General features: G+C 36.1%; 1 protein-coding gene across 1 annotated transcript; it reads left to right on the plus strand.

Annotated features, from left to right (window-relative positions):
* The first annotated feature begins 1027 nt into the window (after positions 1 to 1027).
* Positions 1028 to 14235, plus strand: LOC105042437 (uncharacterized). Its single transcript, XM_010919653.4, is given in 5 exon segments — positions 1028 to 1679; positions 1682 to 1843; positions 2145 to 2246; positions 5426 to 5586; positions 13931 to 14235. Coding segments are annotated over 5 exon segments (693 nt in total). The 5' UTR covers positions 1028 to 1519; the 3' UTR covers positions 14039 to 14235.
* The last annotated feature ends 609 nt before the right edge of the window (positions 14236 to 14844 follow it).

Here is a 14844-nt window from a genome sequence, read left to right on the forward strand (position 1 = left end):
CACGGTGCCAACATGAGGCTATTATTAAAACATCAAAGTTTGGATTACGTAAGAAACCAACATGACCGGATGATGGATTATTACAATATCTTGTTCATAATATTCTTAAAAGTAAAAAAGAAAACAGAGAATGGAGGGGAGTAGAAAGAGAATCGCATCGCATACAGAGCAGTGGAGGTGGGTGATTGGCGTGCCAGGTGTTTGATAAATGATCTCAATCGGTACAAAGGAAATGGAATCAAAACAATGGGGTAAAAAAAAAGGAAATGTCGCATGAGACACCGTAATATAGAACAGCTAGATATCTCAATTCATGCTTTTTTTGTTGTTGGTCTTGTAGACTTTGGAACTGGGTCTCGCTTACCCTATTTTCTTCACACTAATTTTGCCGATCTGGCATGCTACATGATGGGAGTGCTCATGGGTGATATGGTGGGTAGCGCCACCAGCAGGCATGCCGACAGGGTGATAATGATGACGATAGAGACGGAAGGAAGGCGACGAGGAGAAAGAGTTTTTTTTGTATGAAAAAGAAAAAGATTTTAGCATTCCTGGATCCTTGATGGAGAGAATGGGGGGTAGAATAATTATTTACGAACCTCGACTAATTTAGGACCCTGGTCAATTGATAAGACGGAAGTCCATTGAAGAGTGCTGTGGATCGCCGTCTCTGGCCGACTATACAGTCGAGATAAATAAAAATCAGTCATAATTATTTTTAAAATTTAACTTAAATCTTAATCAAAATCATGGTACTCCAAGACTCATCCAAATCGATCTTCAACTATGATGCACAAATCTTTATTGATTGATCTCACACTTTCTTCAATTTAAAAAAATTTAAATAAAAGAAATATCTTCACGATCGGATCATATCTCAAATAAAAATAACTCTGTACGACTCTAACTCCATCTCTATAAATAAAAGGACATGGAGACCTCCAAAATAAACTCTCGAAAGGTCTCGAAATATTCTTTCTTACTGTTGTTCTCCAATTCCAAATTAATTTGAGTGTCAGAAGATCTTCGTCAAAAATTCTTTCGTTCAGAGACTTGTTTTGCAGATTCAGCTCTAACATCCAAAAAGACTCCACCTCATCTCCAATCGAAGACTTCATCTCATCTTCAGCTGAAGACATTTTCATCTCATATCTAACAAAAGACTCCACCTCATTTCCAACCGAAAAAATTTCTCTCTCATTTCCAGATGAGGATATTTCTATCTCATTCTTAGATGAGGATACTTCTATCTTATCTCTAAATGAGGATATTTTTATCTCATCTTTCGTCGATGATATTTCCATCTTATTTATAACTGAGGACTTCTCCATCTTATTTTTTGATAAAAATTTTTTCATTATATATTTTTTTTTGGAGAGATAAAATTCGGTCTCGCCGATTTGAAATTTGGCCGCAAGAAAGGGTTTACTAGCAAGTTATACAACGCAATTTGTTGGTTGATGTGCAAACAGTGATAAAGTAAGATGTATATGTTTCGGCGGTTCCATGCATTTAAGTGATGGACCCAAAGCCATTACAGAGAGCTGTTGTTGAAAGACGGAAAGAGGACACGGCGAAGTATCGCGGGTGCTGGGATGTTGCTAGTGTTTTCTTTGCCTCGTCCATACGCAAAGACAAAGCAAAGCGATGCGCGCCTAGCTTTAAGTTTCTCTTCTCTGATCTCTCTCTCACTCCATTCGCCAGTCTCCATCGACCGTGAGAGGCATGGAGGGATGCGGCATCCGACGAGGAGGGTTCCATTTCTCCCTCGTTGTGGCAGCGGCGTGCCTCTTTCTCCTCCCTCCGACTGCCCACACCAACCCAGAAGCCGTCGATTACTGCGGTCAGTGCGCGACTCTACTTTAATTCCATCTATCTGTGTGTCCCTCCCTTGCTTTCTTGCCATCATTTGCATTTTCTTCTTGTTGTTGTTATTTATTTATTTATTTTTTTCCAGTATATGTTCGTTCACTCTGTTTAAATCGGCTTAGTCTGTTATCCCGATTCCAAAAATGGTGATGTTAAATTCAGGTGTTAGTCGTAGCAGATCCTCCTATTATCCTCTCCTGTCCTGAAAGAATGTCTTGAATCGCGACCGATGAGTTTGTTGCCGACTTCTTATGAAAACTGCTGAACGATTGCAGATAAGAAAGCCGAGTATGCTGTCAAGGTCACGGGGGTAGAGATTACTCCCGACCCGGTTGTGCGAGGCAAGCCGGCTACATTCAGAATCTCAGCAACTACTGGTACATAGCCTGCAACCTCTGCTCTGCGTGTCATGTTTATTCCCTCTTTCTCGGAGCACTTCTCAACATCATTGCCTCGATCACTTATACGCTGTATTCATTTTTTTTAAATTTATATTGGGTTTGAAAATCCTAGAGGTTTATATTAAAGAGTGCTTATTATGAATCCTTGGGTTATATTGGGCTTGAGTCCATATATGAAAACCTGGCCCTTGTTTATAATGGAACAATCATGCAGATGGTTTGACATCTAACTCCAGGATCAATTGGTAATAAGCTCAAGATAGTGTAGCTTCTTCTCTTCTGTTTTGATGTCGATTATCTTCTGCCCAGATCAATGAAATTTGGAGTTTCAGCATCAAAGCTTCCTGATGCAGCAGGTGGGGCATCAGGAAAAAACTACATGCACTTCTTTTAGCAACGATCTGGATATTGTGCTAACTCCAGAGGTACCCATCAGCATTAATTATGACATAAGGAATGAAGGATTCATGAAGCCAATGCCAGATGGTTGGGCAAGGCTTGATGATCATGGCTACATAGTTACAAGATCTATCCTAAATGCTGGCACAGCACATAGTTATCAGGAAACTATTGAAATGATCAATATATCCTCTAGAGGAAACTCAAGTCATAACCATATGAATTGGATTTCCAAAATTAAAATACTTATTGAAAATGATAAATTCCATATTAAATTAAGTGCCATTAAACCGATGTAAAGTTTCCGAGGAGGGGGGTGGGGTGAATTAGGACAAGATATCTACCTCTAGGATACAAACAATCATGTCTGTCAGCAGTTCTAAAAACCAGTGCATTTGTAATAATTCAAAAACAGAGCATTTTTAATTTTGAAAAGTTTGTAAAACTACTTTTTATTTCTTATTCACTTGAAATGAATCTAAATCACCTTTAAGCTTTGAAGTTATATATCTCACATGGCATGTGCTATTGCAAGTGCTTGTTTTTCTGTCCTGGCAGCTAATAAAGTGCAGTCATCAGCTCCCACTGCTATTTGTTCCAAAGGGTGGAAGCAGTTGCTTAAATGAACATATAAAAAACCCTCAATCTAGTTATTTGACATATGCATAGGAGTAAGTTTTGGTTTTCAGAAGGGCTTTAGTAAACTTAAAGATTGTCAGTTTTTGGACGTTGATATTGTAGAGGTACGTGCAATATAAGAAGTTTATGAAACAATCAAGAATTCATTAGAATTTCAAAATTTTTCTTTTTAGATGGTAAAGACATCTCTTTGATGTCCTTATGGTTGCAAGACACCTCACTTACATTATAACCATACAAAGCATGCTATAAATAATGGCCATAATATATATGTTATGACTGTTATGATGATGTTGAGTGTTTAAAATCTCCAGCATTATCCTTTTCCTAATAGTATATAATTTAGATTTATAATATCGTAAAAATGCAGTTTTGTTGTTATAACTAGTCATTAATGCCAAATAACGCCCATTATCATGATAAATTAATCCAAAGAATAGTTTCTGAATGTTTCAGACCACATAATAATTCATCATAATAGTGTATTGGCAGATGCCTGCTTCAGGCCATGGTCATAGCATAGCCGTAGGAGTGTTATTAAAACCATACCAAAGAGTGAGCAGCTTGTCTATAGTCCAAATATTAGTGTGTCATAAAAAAGGTGTTGATTTTTTATCAAAGTAGATATTGAAAGGGGACTGCATGTACATGCTTAAAATCAAGTAGTGTAGTAATTTGTTAGGTCATCTTATATTTGTTGTCTTTTAAGTATCTGTATATTAATTTCTCATTTGTATATACAAAACTAGAAGTGGGTTTATATGCTACATTCCAATTCAAGGGGCAATGATAGCAATGATAATTTTAAAATATAAAGTTACCTTTCTGTAGTTCATATTATAAAACTTTATGGAAAATAACTGATGCATTCTCATTTGCGACAGAAGTTCTTTCCCCTGGGTTCAACTTCATTAATGGATATGAAACAAGGGGTGTAATTATGATCCTCCCTTCTTCTATCTACTCACCTACAGCTTCCCAGTGTAAGATCGCCCCTAAAATGTGCTACTTCACTCTTTAAGATAGCCTCCCCTCTAAATAAAGAACTACAGCATTTTCACTAATATAGAATGGAAGAATGAAAGAATGTACTTAACATATATGCATACATCTGTCAGACATTTGTACATCTCAAAACCTTAAAACAAGAAGTGCGTAGTTTCTCTCCTTTTTTTCCCTCTTTTCTGTTGCATTACTATTTTGTGCTTAATACCCAGGCAAATATGAGTGATTTCTATAATTACTTACCAGTGGTGGTTCAGAATCTAAACCTAAAGGATGTATCACCTCATGGAAAATGCTAACTGTTGTGACAAGGTTGGTGTCCGAACTAGTTTAGGAAAGGTCAAGTATGGGGTTTCGATTGGTCTTTTCATACTATAAATGGTTGGTTTGATTAGTCCACAATGTTGTACTAATGCAATGCTTGATGACATTTAGATGGTCATTCAATTCAGCCTTTGTCCATATTGAAGGCCTTCATTTTCATAGTTAACATCGCTATACTCCGATCTTTCCATATTTGAAGATTCATTTGTTGTTGGCCTCAACAGTTCGCCTGTAAGTATGGAGCATATATCCAAGGAAAGCATGTATCTTGGATATTGGAGAAAGAATCTTCTTTTTCTGGTTTGCTCTCCCCTTTGGCTTCTTTCTCTTGTTTTTCTTTTAAGCATTATTTGCTATGAGTGCATTGGCTTTACAATAGGGATGGGGGTCAAGTAAAGATTGATTAGGTTTCTGTTCTTGTAAAAAGTGATGGTTTATTTATCATTACAAGGTTGAGAGTTGTTCATTGTGATGGATCTTCCTTTATTTACTTTTCTTCTGTTCTTTAGAAAGCAAGAATATCTAGTTTGCACTATTGCCTAAAAAGGTAAGCGAGAAGTTTGTTTAATTGCCTGAGCAAAATGACATAATTAGTTTAGGGAAATAACAATATCATGTTATGATACAAATTTTACTGGCTTCTTTCCTTATACGAATTGATTTCCTGATGCAGCTTTGGCTTTTATTAATGCCTTGTGCTATTGCAAAGATATTTTGGTAATGCAGTGAGCTACTTGGATTGTTTGTTATGCCTAACACGATTAGCCATTCTTAATGTTTTGATGCAGGAGTTTCCATATCCAAGGGAAAATTGGTTCTTGATATCAAATACTTTGGGATGCATATTCACAAAGAGACTCATGACCTTTGCAAAGAGACATCTTGCCCAGTATCAATTGGTGATTTCATGTTATCCCATGACGAGATGCTTCCATCATATGCTCCACCAGTAAGATGCACTGTGGTTTTCATCTTTTTATTTCATCTATTTCATTCTTATTGTTGGTAAAATCAAAAATTGTGAAACTGATTTATATAATGGCAAGTGACCTCAATTACTTGTGGAACCTTTTTAAAGAAACAACTTAGGCCTGGTAAGATTGTCAAGTCACCAAATTCATTTGATATCTGTTTAGAAGCTGCTAAGTGGAGGAAGGGAAAATTAAGGAATTTGAAGATTCATTTTCTTTGTCATACCAAAATGTAGAGGTGCGGTCCATTTGCTGCTGGAGGGGGGTTTGCAGAGACCATGACCCCTCAAAGTTCAAAAAAATAAAAAAATAAAATAAAAATGGAATAATTAAAAATTGGAAAGCTTCTCAATTTGTTTCATCAGATTATGAACCTTGGCATGGTAACTGACGTTCATGAAACATCAAGGAATATCATGTCATACCCTATTTTCAATCTTTGATGATGAGTCCTAACAAAATATTAGTTAGCTTAATGAGGTTTGTTTGCTGAGGTAAACTCACTTATTCATAGATTTAAGACTCAGTTGTATTGCTCTTGTTTGGGTTTTGAGTTCAATTATCTTTGTATCATGTTCAGTTCATATTTTATTTTAGCTTTAAAATTTCAGATATAGTTGAATCTTGTAATCGTAGAAAGTATTTTTATTATGACTTTGCTTTTGATATACATAAAATCTGAGATAGTTTGCTTTATTTCTATTGTTTTGAACTAGCCCCATGATGTCTAAGAAGTGAGGTTTTTTTACTTTGTTTATGATCATGCTTTAAATATATTATGTATGATCTATGATTTAATTCAAAATTTTGGTTGTGTTTATAACTGATTTTGAAGGACAAGAAGCATTTCATTAGAAATTAAAACTTCGGGATTTTTTCTTCATTTAGGTTATTTAGCTTTTGCTTTGTCCACCATATGAATTCATTTTTTTATTATACTATCAAAGGTTCAAACATGCTAAATTATTGTGTTCTTTTCTTGCTGACTTTGATGTAATTTCCTACTTGATCTATTGGATTTTGATTCCTACCCGAGAGAAAAAAAAATGAGAACTAATGTAGATGAGTACAAACGAGGTTTGTAAATTTGATTATGGTTTCCATAGAGTTGGAAATTTTGGTAGTTTCAACTTGAGATTTGAAGTTTCCAAAAAAAAAAGTGAAAAAGAAGAAGAAAAGATGATGACAAGAATAGGAAAAATAAGAGGAATGTAAAATAGGCCAACTATTGAAACGGACCTCAATGAAACTGAATTAGAACAGAGATTTGAGAAGATAGATAGATAGATAAAGAGAGAGAGAGAGAGAGAAACACACACATAGATTTACATGGTTCGGCCATAGGCCTATGTCCATTAGCATGGATGGAGCATAACTTCTACTATAATAAAAAGGATAGAGTACAGAATAGAGCCGCCTCTCAATAAAACTCTAATGTCAATACACCCCATATCTCATACTTTCCTCAAATGAAACAAAAGAAGATATATGTATCAAAATCAGATCAGGACTGTGCCGCAAGGGCTTTCCAGCTGCACTCCTAGAAGAGGTTGGTGGTGAGCTTCGAACTTGGACCTATTGGCCCAAGCCCTCCACTTCCATCATACACCTTACGAAAAATTCCCAACCAATTTTTTCCTCCAAATTTTTCCAACTGAATCATGGAACAATGTGGATCAAGAAATTCAAGGCACACTTAGCACTACCAAAACAAATATTACTTAATTTTGAAGCATACAAGTACAAATTCAATAAAAGAAAAAGTATTCTAGTACATAAGCACATGCAAATACACATTAGATTAGGGGACATGGGAAAGGGAGAGAGAAAAGAGAAAGAAAGAGGGGGCAAAGAGAGTATGAGGAGTGTTGTTTAGGACTACTATGTAATACAAACTTATGTTTTTAGCACAATTGGATCAAAGACACATGTAGCTCTAAAATTCTAATCTTAGATGGAATCACAAGAAAAAAAAAAGAGTGCTCCTAACATGTTAAATTACCCAAATATGATGTTGGAGCTCCACTTCTACCTGCCATATAATGACCAAATCAACATCTTTTCTTGGCTAGACAGCACCAGCTGGCTCATTTTTGTTTGTCATCTTCATCATCTCGATAAGGTGAATAAGAAACTCTCCCATCATATGGTCCAATGGATGATAATGACAGAGGCATGGTCTATCAAGATTTGGCGAATAGGTACCAAAATCTGTACTAGTTGGCCATAGGTACGGTATGGTCCAAGTATGGTGCTGGTTCAGTCCTGTATTGACAAGATGTATTGGTCAGTTGATCGTTCCATTATTTTGTTTTTTTTTTATTTTTTTAGTTTTTAGTTTCTCAATTTTTTTTGGTTTTATACTTTATAATTTTATTGGGATTGTTGTCTAATTTGTGGTTTTAACCTTGTTGTGATGTCTTTTTAATTTTTATCATGAAATGGAATTGGAATAGACCAAACAACATATTTATAAACACATACAATACAACAAATTGAATCGATTTTAATGTGTTAGAAGTAAAATATATACCAACCTCTAAAATCTGGTGGATATACCAACCTCTCAAATTTTAATGTGTTACAGCATATTTATAGATGTTAGGATCATAATAGTATTCTATAAGAGCATTACATCAACTATCCAAGAGATCCATATTGCGATAAACCTCTATGATCCTTCTATAACCCACTGGATAGCTACTCTAGGAGGAGTTATATGTCTGAGACTAGGCTAGCCATTTGAAGATACTGATAGCAAAAATCCGACTCGAAAGATGGCTATGGCTGTGAAGGATAGTAATCACTTGAATACGATGCCTCAGACGATCCATGTACATATGGATCATAGGTTGTCGATGTGAAATAGTGTCCGATATGCAACTCAAAACTATATATGTCTAGGGACCCTACTCCACATGCAATGTCCTCTACTGTAGCAACATCACCTCCTGAACTACCATGAGAAGCCTATCTCCTATAGGTAATGGTATCCTCGTATGCTCTACCAGATCGTGCTCCATGATCTCCATCCCATGTGGCATGAGTAAACTAGAACTCACTGGTGAACCGAAGACCACCATAGGATTGTGAGTCATAAACTATGCTGCTCTATGCCATACTACCTCCCTAGCCACCATGTGCATCATCAAATAAACTATCATTGCTAGTATCACATGATGATCTAAGCAACCAGTCATCAAATGGTTCATTGGTCTCCAAATCAGAGTGAATGGAGTCCTTCTTGAGTCTCTTCAAAGAAGATGCAAGTGTATTTTCTTTTTATTTCTTATAGGTCTAAATAGCTACCTTCTTAACCTAACTTTGCTGGAAGGATCAACTAGGCCCTCTACCCTGACTAGACCAGGTACCATGGTGGCCTCACCTTGGCATCTCTCAATCAAATTGCTGGAAAGATGTCTCAGAGCTATGCAATGATCAACTCTCTGCCAAACCCTATGGTTGATCAGCTGAATCTAAGCATAAAATATGTTGGTTTGCTATTGCTTCACATCCACCCTAGCTTCTCTCGCTACAAAATTGATTGGTCGAGGAGGTGATCTTGGCTTGGCTAGCTTTGGCTCCTACTGTTGGCTCTCAAGCTACCCAATCATTGGATCCTTCTTGTCATACATAAAGTCATTCTGAAGTGCATCACTATACTTCAGTTCGACTTCCTGCTCAATACACCTTAGCTGTATGCATAGATTGTAGTGGATGTATACAAAATCATTTAACTGCTTCTACATGAAACGGTTCCTTTGTTTGCTATGGATGAGAATGAAGGTAGCCTAGTTGCGCTCACAACCAATCAAAAAAATCATTTATAAGAGACCAGTTGTCTTAGGTTCCTAGATGCATATGATAGGCCGAAGTAGATCCGTCATTCGGCTTTAAAAGCTTTCAAGTAAACTATATATCAAAGCTACTAATCGTAATTGTATAACATCCAAGTAAAAGTTGTAGTTCATATCTTAAACACTTGGACTCATTCTCTAATTGCTCACTACTGCCGTCAAGTCGTCAAAGTTGCTTGAGCCCTCCCTAATTATTTTCATCTATGGAAAAGATACATGTTATATGGTATCAATTATTTACACAAGTTGACGAAGTTAACTCACCTTTTCTACACATAAGGCATCGACACCTAGATTAGGCTCTATCTTATAAATAACATTGCACAAGGTAATCAGAAGTTCTCTATTCATACCTATCCCAAAATCGGTGTATTAGAATCTCAAGTTCAGATAGTAGGCTGTCAGTATAATTTGTAATTGATTTAGTATAACAATTGTACTCAAAACACATAAGTAACAGTATATGATGAGCAAGTAAATGAGTGAAATTATCTACTAGATATAACTTCCTACCCATCTGATAATCTTACTCTGGTCAATGAAGGCAATATACTCCTTTCCATACCTTGGGTTAGCCTCCTTGATCTGGACCTTGGTGGTTATCATCATATGGTAGAGGAAGCTTATCTGGAAGTATCTCTCACTATCCATTGCCTACAACACTCTATATACTGGCTTAACAACTTTCATAATCCTATCAGCCTGCTACCAAAACTACTTTCTTCTATTAGTGTCGACTTGGGCATATCTGCTCTTTTGTCACTCGATGCTAACAAACATTTGACACAAGCTTGCTTTCTTCTCAATGAGGCTCTCGAGTGCAATTAGTTCATATCAAACCGTATGGTTGCTGGTCTCAAGATGTCGCCCTATATGTACTTCATTAAACCAAGCACCCATGCATGGTTGTATATGAATATGTGATGAACTGGACTAACTCTATGACCCGCTTCACTTTATGGATCTTTTTGATGTCCATCAACACGACATTAATGCAATGTACAGCACATGGGATATAAAATATGTGATCACCTATCCATCAAGATCTCCTTGGCAGCCATGTACCGTGGGCCATTAGCAATGACTATTTGCACAATGTTGTGCTCTTCTACCTAATCAATCACCTCCTCTATCAATTTTAGAATTTATCGAGTGTCATGCACTTATCAGGAATATCAATTGACTTGTGAAAAAAAGTCTGTTAGGATCTATTCAACCATTATACATCATAATCAACCCATACGTGTCCCACTTACTCTAGTAGGAGTGCTATTCTTTTCTGCAACTCCCCCTTATTGTTGTCCAAGAGATACTATAGATATCCTTTGGACCTAATGGATCCACACCTACATGCTTTGGATAGAGGCAATGGTAGACCAATAATACATGTTGTCTGCCACATTTGCTAGAATATGACTGAAGTAGAACCATAATGCAATGGCTCTCCACGTGCCCTTCTTCTTGTCCTTGACTAGTATGGTGCCTATTCTTTGCTACTTTGAATCTTTGCTCAAGAAGATATGTGGATCTAGACCATGAATAATGGTCTTTGATAGAATTACCCTAGAGGACCTCTTCCCATTCTTGCTTCCCTAAGGATCAAAACATGGATGCTAATTGGCTGCCATCTTTGCCAACGTCTTTCCTAACTAAGAAAATCTTAAACTTTGGATTTACCCTCGTGGTCCTAGAACCAGAGTGTCATTCATATTGTCTAAAACCAAGCCCTATGCATGGCAATCTCATCCTACTGCTTCCAGTCATTTAGGCTTGTCTGGATGGTAGCCTAAATCTATACCTCCCCATCATCTGTCACAAACTTCTCAATGCCCTCCGAATCCTTGGAGTGATATAATGGTTGTTGTGCTACCTAGTGTTCCACCTTTGTCCTCTTCTCAGCAATCTTTCGCTTCATTGTCTCAAAATCAGCAAAATGCTTTTTCATAAGCTTATTAGACCTCCTACGCACATTTTTGGTGCCGAGATATGTCGAGATAACCATTGGCTAGATGCTACTTTAACCTGCTTACTTCACTTTTCTTATACTCTATATTGCACCATTTGCACTTTCTACTATGCCAACTTGAGAGCATCATCCATGCTCCCAACCAATGTCACCTCAAGTCTTTCCTACATGGATCCATTCCTACAAGTTTATCGAGAATATTCCATATTAGCTTAGAAAAATAATTAGACATTATCTATATGTAATGTGAATTTTTTATAATTTCTACACTTAATTAAATAATTTTTACTATTATACAAAAAAAAATAGTTTTTTATTTCAGATAATACTTCTAAATTATCCATACATAATACTAATATTTTATTTTTTATCATTTAACCATTGGCTAGATGCTACTTCAACCCGGTTACCTCACCTCTCTTATACTCTATATTGCACCATTTGCACTTTCTATAGTGCCAACTTGAGAGCATCATCCATGCTTCCAACCAATGTCACCTCAAGTCTTTCCTACATGGATCCATTCCTACAAGTTTATCGAAAATATTCCATATTAGTTTAGAAAAATAATTAGACATTGTCTACATGTAATGTGAATTTTTTATAATTTCTACACTTAATTAAATAATTTTTACTATAATGCAAAAAATTAGTTTTTTATTTCAGATAATACTTCTAAATTATCCATACATAATACTAATATTTTATTTTTTATCATTTAAATATTTTAAATTTTTATTTATAAAATAATTTTTATATATAAAATATTTAGAAAATTAATTTGACTTTTTGAATTAGTGTAGGATGCAAGATATAATTTTCTCAGTTCATGGGCATGCATCAATGGAGCGGTTCTCTGGCATCACATTTTGACATCCTAATGGGTTAGAGACCCTTCATTGTCCACTAGTTCCATTTAATATGATAATCTTAGAGCTACACATATACCTTATCCAAATATAGTAGAAAATAGTATTTCTGTTGTTGGGTGGACCTAAACCGCATAGTATGGGAAGAGATACGATCACCTAGGAAATATTGGAGAGGGAGGAAGATAACTCAATATTATCTTTTCAACAAAGTTTTCATTTAAAAATTTTTTATAAGCTTTTTAGAGAATGAATCAGTTGTCCACCCAAGTAAATTTGGTAGAATGAAAGACCCTTGCCACCCGACCCCCCACTCCTCTTATGGAATATCATATTGCTTGTGATCATCAAATTTAAGGTTTCTATTGTTTTGGGCTAAATGCCTGAAGATATGAAGAATTATATTAACTTTTGAAAACCAATGAAACATTAAGGAACAACTATTTGACAATAATCTAACTCTTGAATGCTTAATAATGTAAGTGCCTATTGTAGTATAATATGTTAATATGGAACTACATATACATACAAAAATTGATATAATAATTACCATAAATCACACACCTGGTACTAATATATAACCTACAATATATGAAGTACAACAAACAGTGATTAGATTGATAGTATTTAAAAATCTTGAGGATTTAAGGTAAAAAAATCTAAATTTAAAATTTTCCCTTATATTTTCTCTTTCTTCTCTTTGGTAATTTTCATAAAATCCCAAAAGTTTCTTTTATATCTAGGAAAATATACATTTTTCTAGATTTTTTAGTGCCTAAGAATCAGATGCTTATAATTTTTTGAAGTGTATATGCTTAATGTTTGGAAAGTATTTGTTTCTCATAGGTTTATCTACAATCCAGAAATCTATCTTTATAAACTCAAAACTACAAGATGACCCAATCATGTATGCTTGGCACTCGCATGTGGAAAGCCTAGGGCCAGTCTTGCCAAAAATTCATCTAAGAAGGTGATGTGCATTTTGCAATATCCCAAAAATGTCAGGATTGCAGGAAAAGTAGACTCCAATCCTTCAGAATTTTTACCTTTCCACCTTGAATTCCTACTCATGCAAGAGCTTATGACTAATACGTCTGCTAATTTTTGGTAGAAATAACCTAGATGACCCAACCAAGAGGTCCCAACTATTTATGGAGAAGACTGGAGAAGGGAGTGAAGAGAGATAAGAAACCAGAGTCAAAATATTATATTTTATTTCTAATCACCCTGTGTTGAACCATGCATATATACATAGATGTTCTCTAAGTTTAGGTTATGCTTTCAACATTGTTGGCATCATGCTTCATAGGTGTGTATTCCGTGAGCCACATAAAAACAGCATGTGTTTCTATTGCAGCTCCTTTTCCCCCAAAGACATTTGAAACTGCTTTGGTCTGCTAATGACAAATCGCAAACATACATCAATTAATCAATCTTGGTGTTTATTATTTTCCTGTGTGGCTGCTAGATCTCTTCATTAATCATTACATTTGCCATGTCATAAATCAAGTTACTTGAACTGATGCCATAATATAGTTCTAGGGAACTGATAAGGAGGGCAGCATATTTTATTTGCTTTAATTTTTCTGTTTTCTGTTCTCTTTTTAGTTGCTTGACTATTCCACTGCAGGGTTCATACACACTTATCATGAGGATGATTGGAGAGAATGGTAGTGAACTGACATGCATCGACTTTGATTTTAGTATTGGATCCTTGTCTCAACTTGCTGATAACTGAATGCAGGGAAGATGAACCGTCAAATGTATTTTGGCCTTTGGCATTATGTATGTACATGTTGCACCATGGGCATGGTCTTGCTTTGAGGTTGCACCATGGGCATGGTCTTGCTTTGAGATTTTGCTATAAATGAGTTGTATCAAGGCCAAGTACTTCACCGTTGCATAATGACGAGAATGTGGTTTGTCCTTGCAAAATCCTTGGATGATTGCTTTTTGCCTTGTGGTTAGCTCTAGAAGTAGCAAACATGCACCATACGATCAGTGGAATCATGGAAATGCTGTCGCACCGTAAATTTGACGAAAGGATTTTACCGGCATGAAGCTGGTGATATACCAAATAAATGGTCTCAGAAGAGTTATGAAGATGGTAGGTAGGCAGGTCATGGTGCAAATTGAGCTCTCCAGGAACCCCAAGAGAGGCAAGCGTAACAGAAGTAGATCGGACGTCCAGCTCTGACCTATTAACACGTGGATTTCTGTCGATCATGGCAGGACTCTCTGATGATATCCCTTTCACGCGGGTTAGCTACACGGAGCTGCCAAAGTGTAGCATAATTGTAAGCGTTCATGATACCACCAGTTTGCAAAAAGAAATGCTGGGAAAGCGAGGAGGTTTTGGTCTGCATAAATTGTCGGGCAATGTATTCCATCCGAATGAGCGACCCACATCAGACGCAAGCATATGCTCGTACACAACCTGCAAAAATTATTTTGCAACCAGCACAGATACGAGGGATTAGCTTCACAGGAAAAAAAAGTCCTCAATATCCAAACCAACCAATCTTAACCACCATCTCGTAGAAA

The sequence above is a fragment of the Elaeis guineensis genome, chromosome 3 (assembly GCF_000442705.2).
Source record: "Elaeis guineensis isolate ETL-2024a chromosome 3, EG11, whole genome shotgun sequence".
NCBI lineage: Eukaryota > Viridiplantae > Streptophyta > Magnoliopsida > Arecales > Arecaceae > Elaeis > Elaeis guineensis.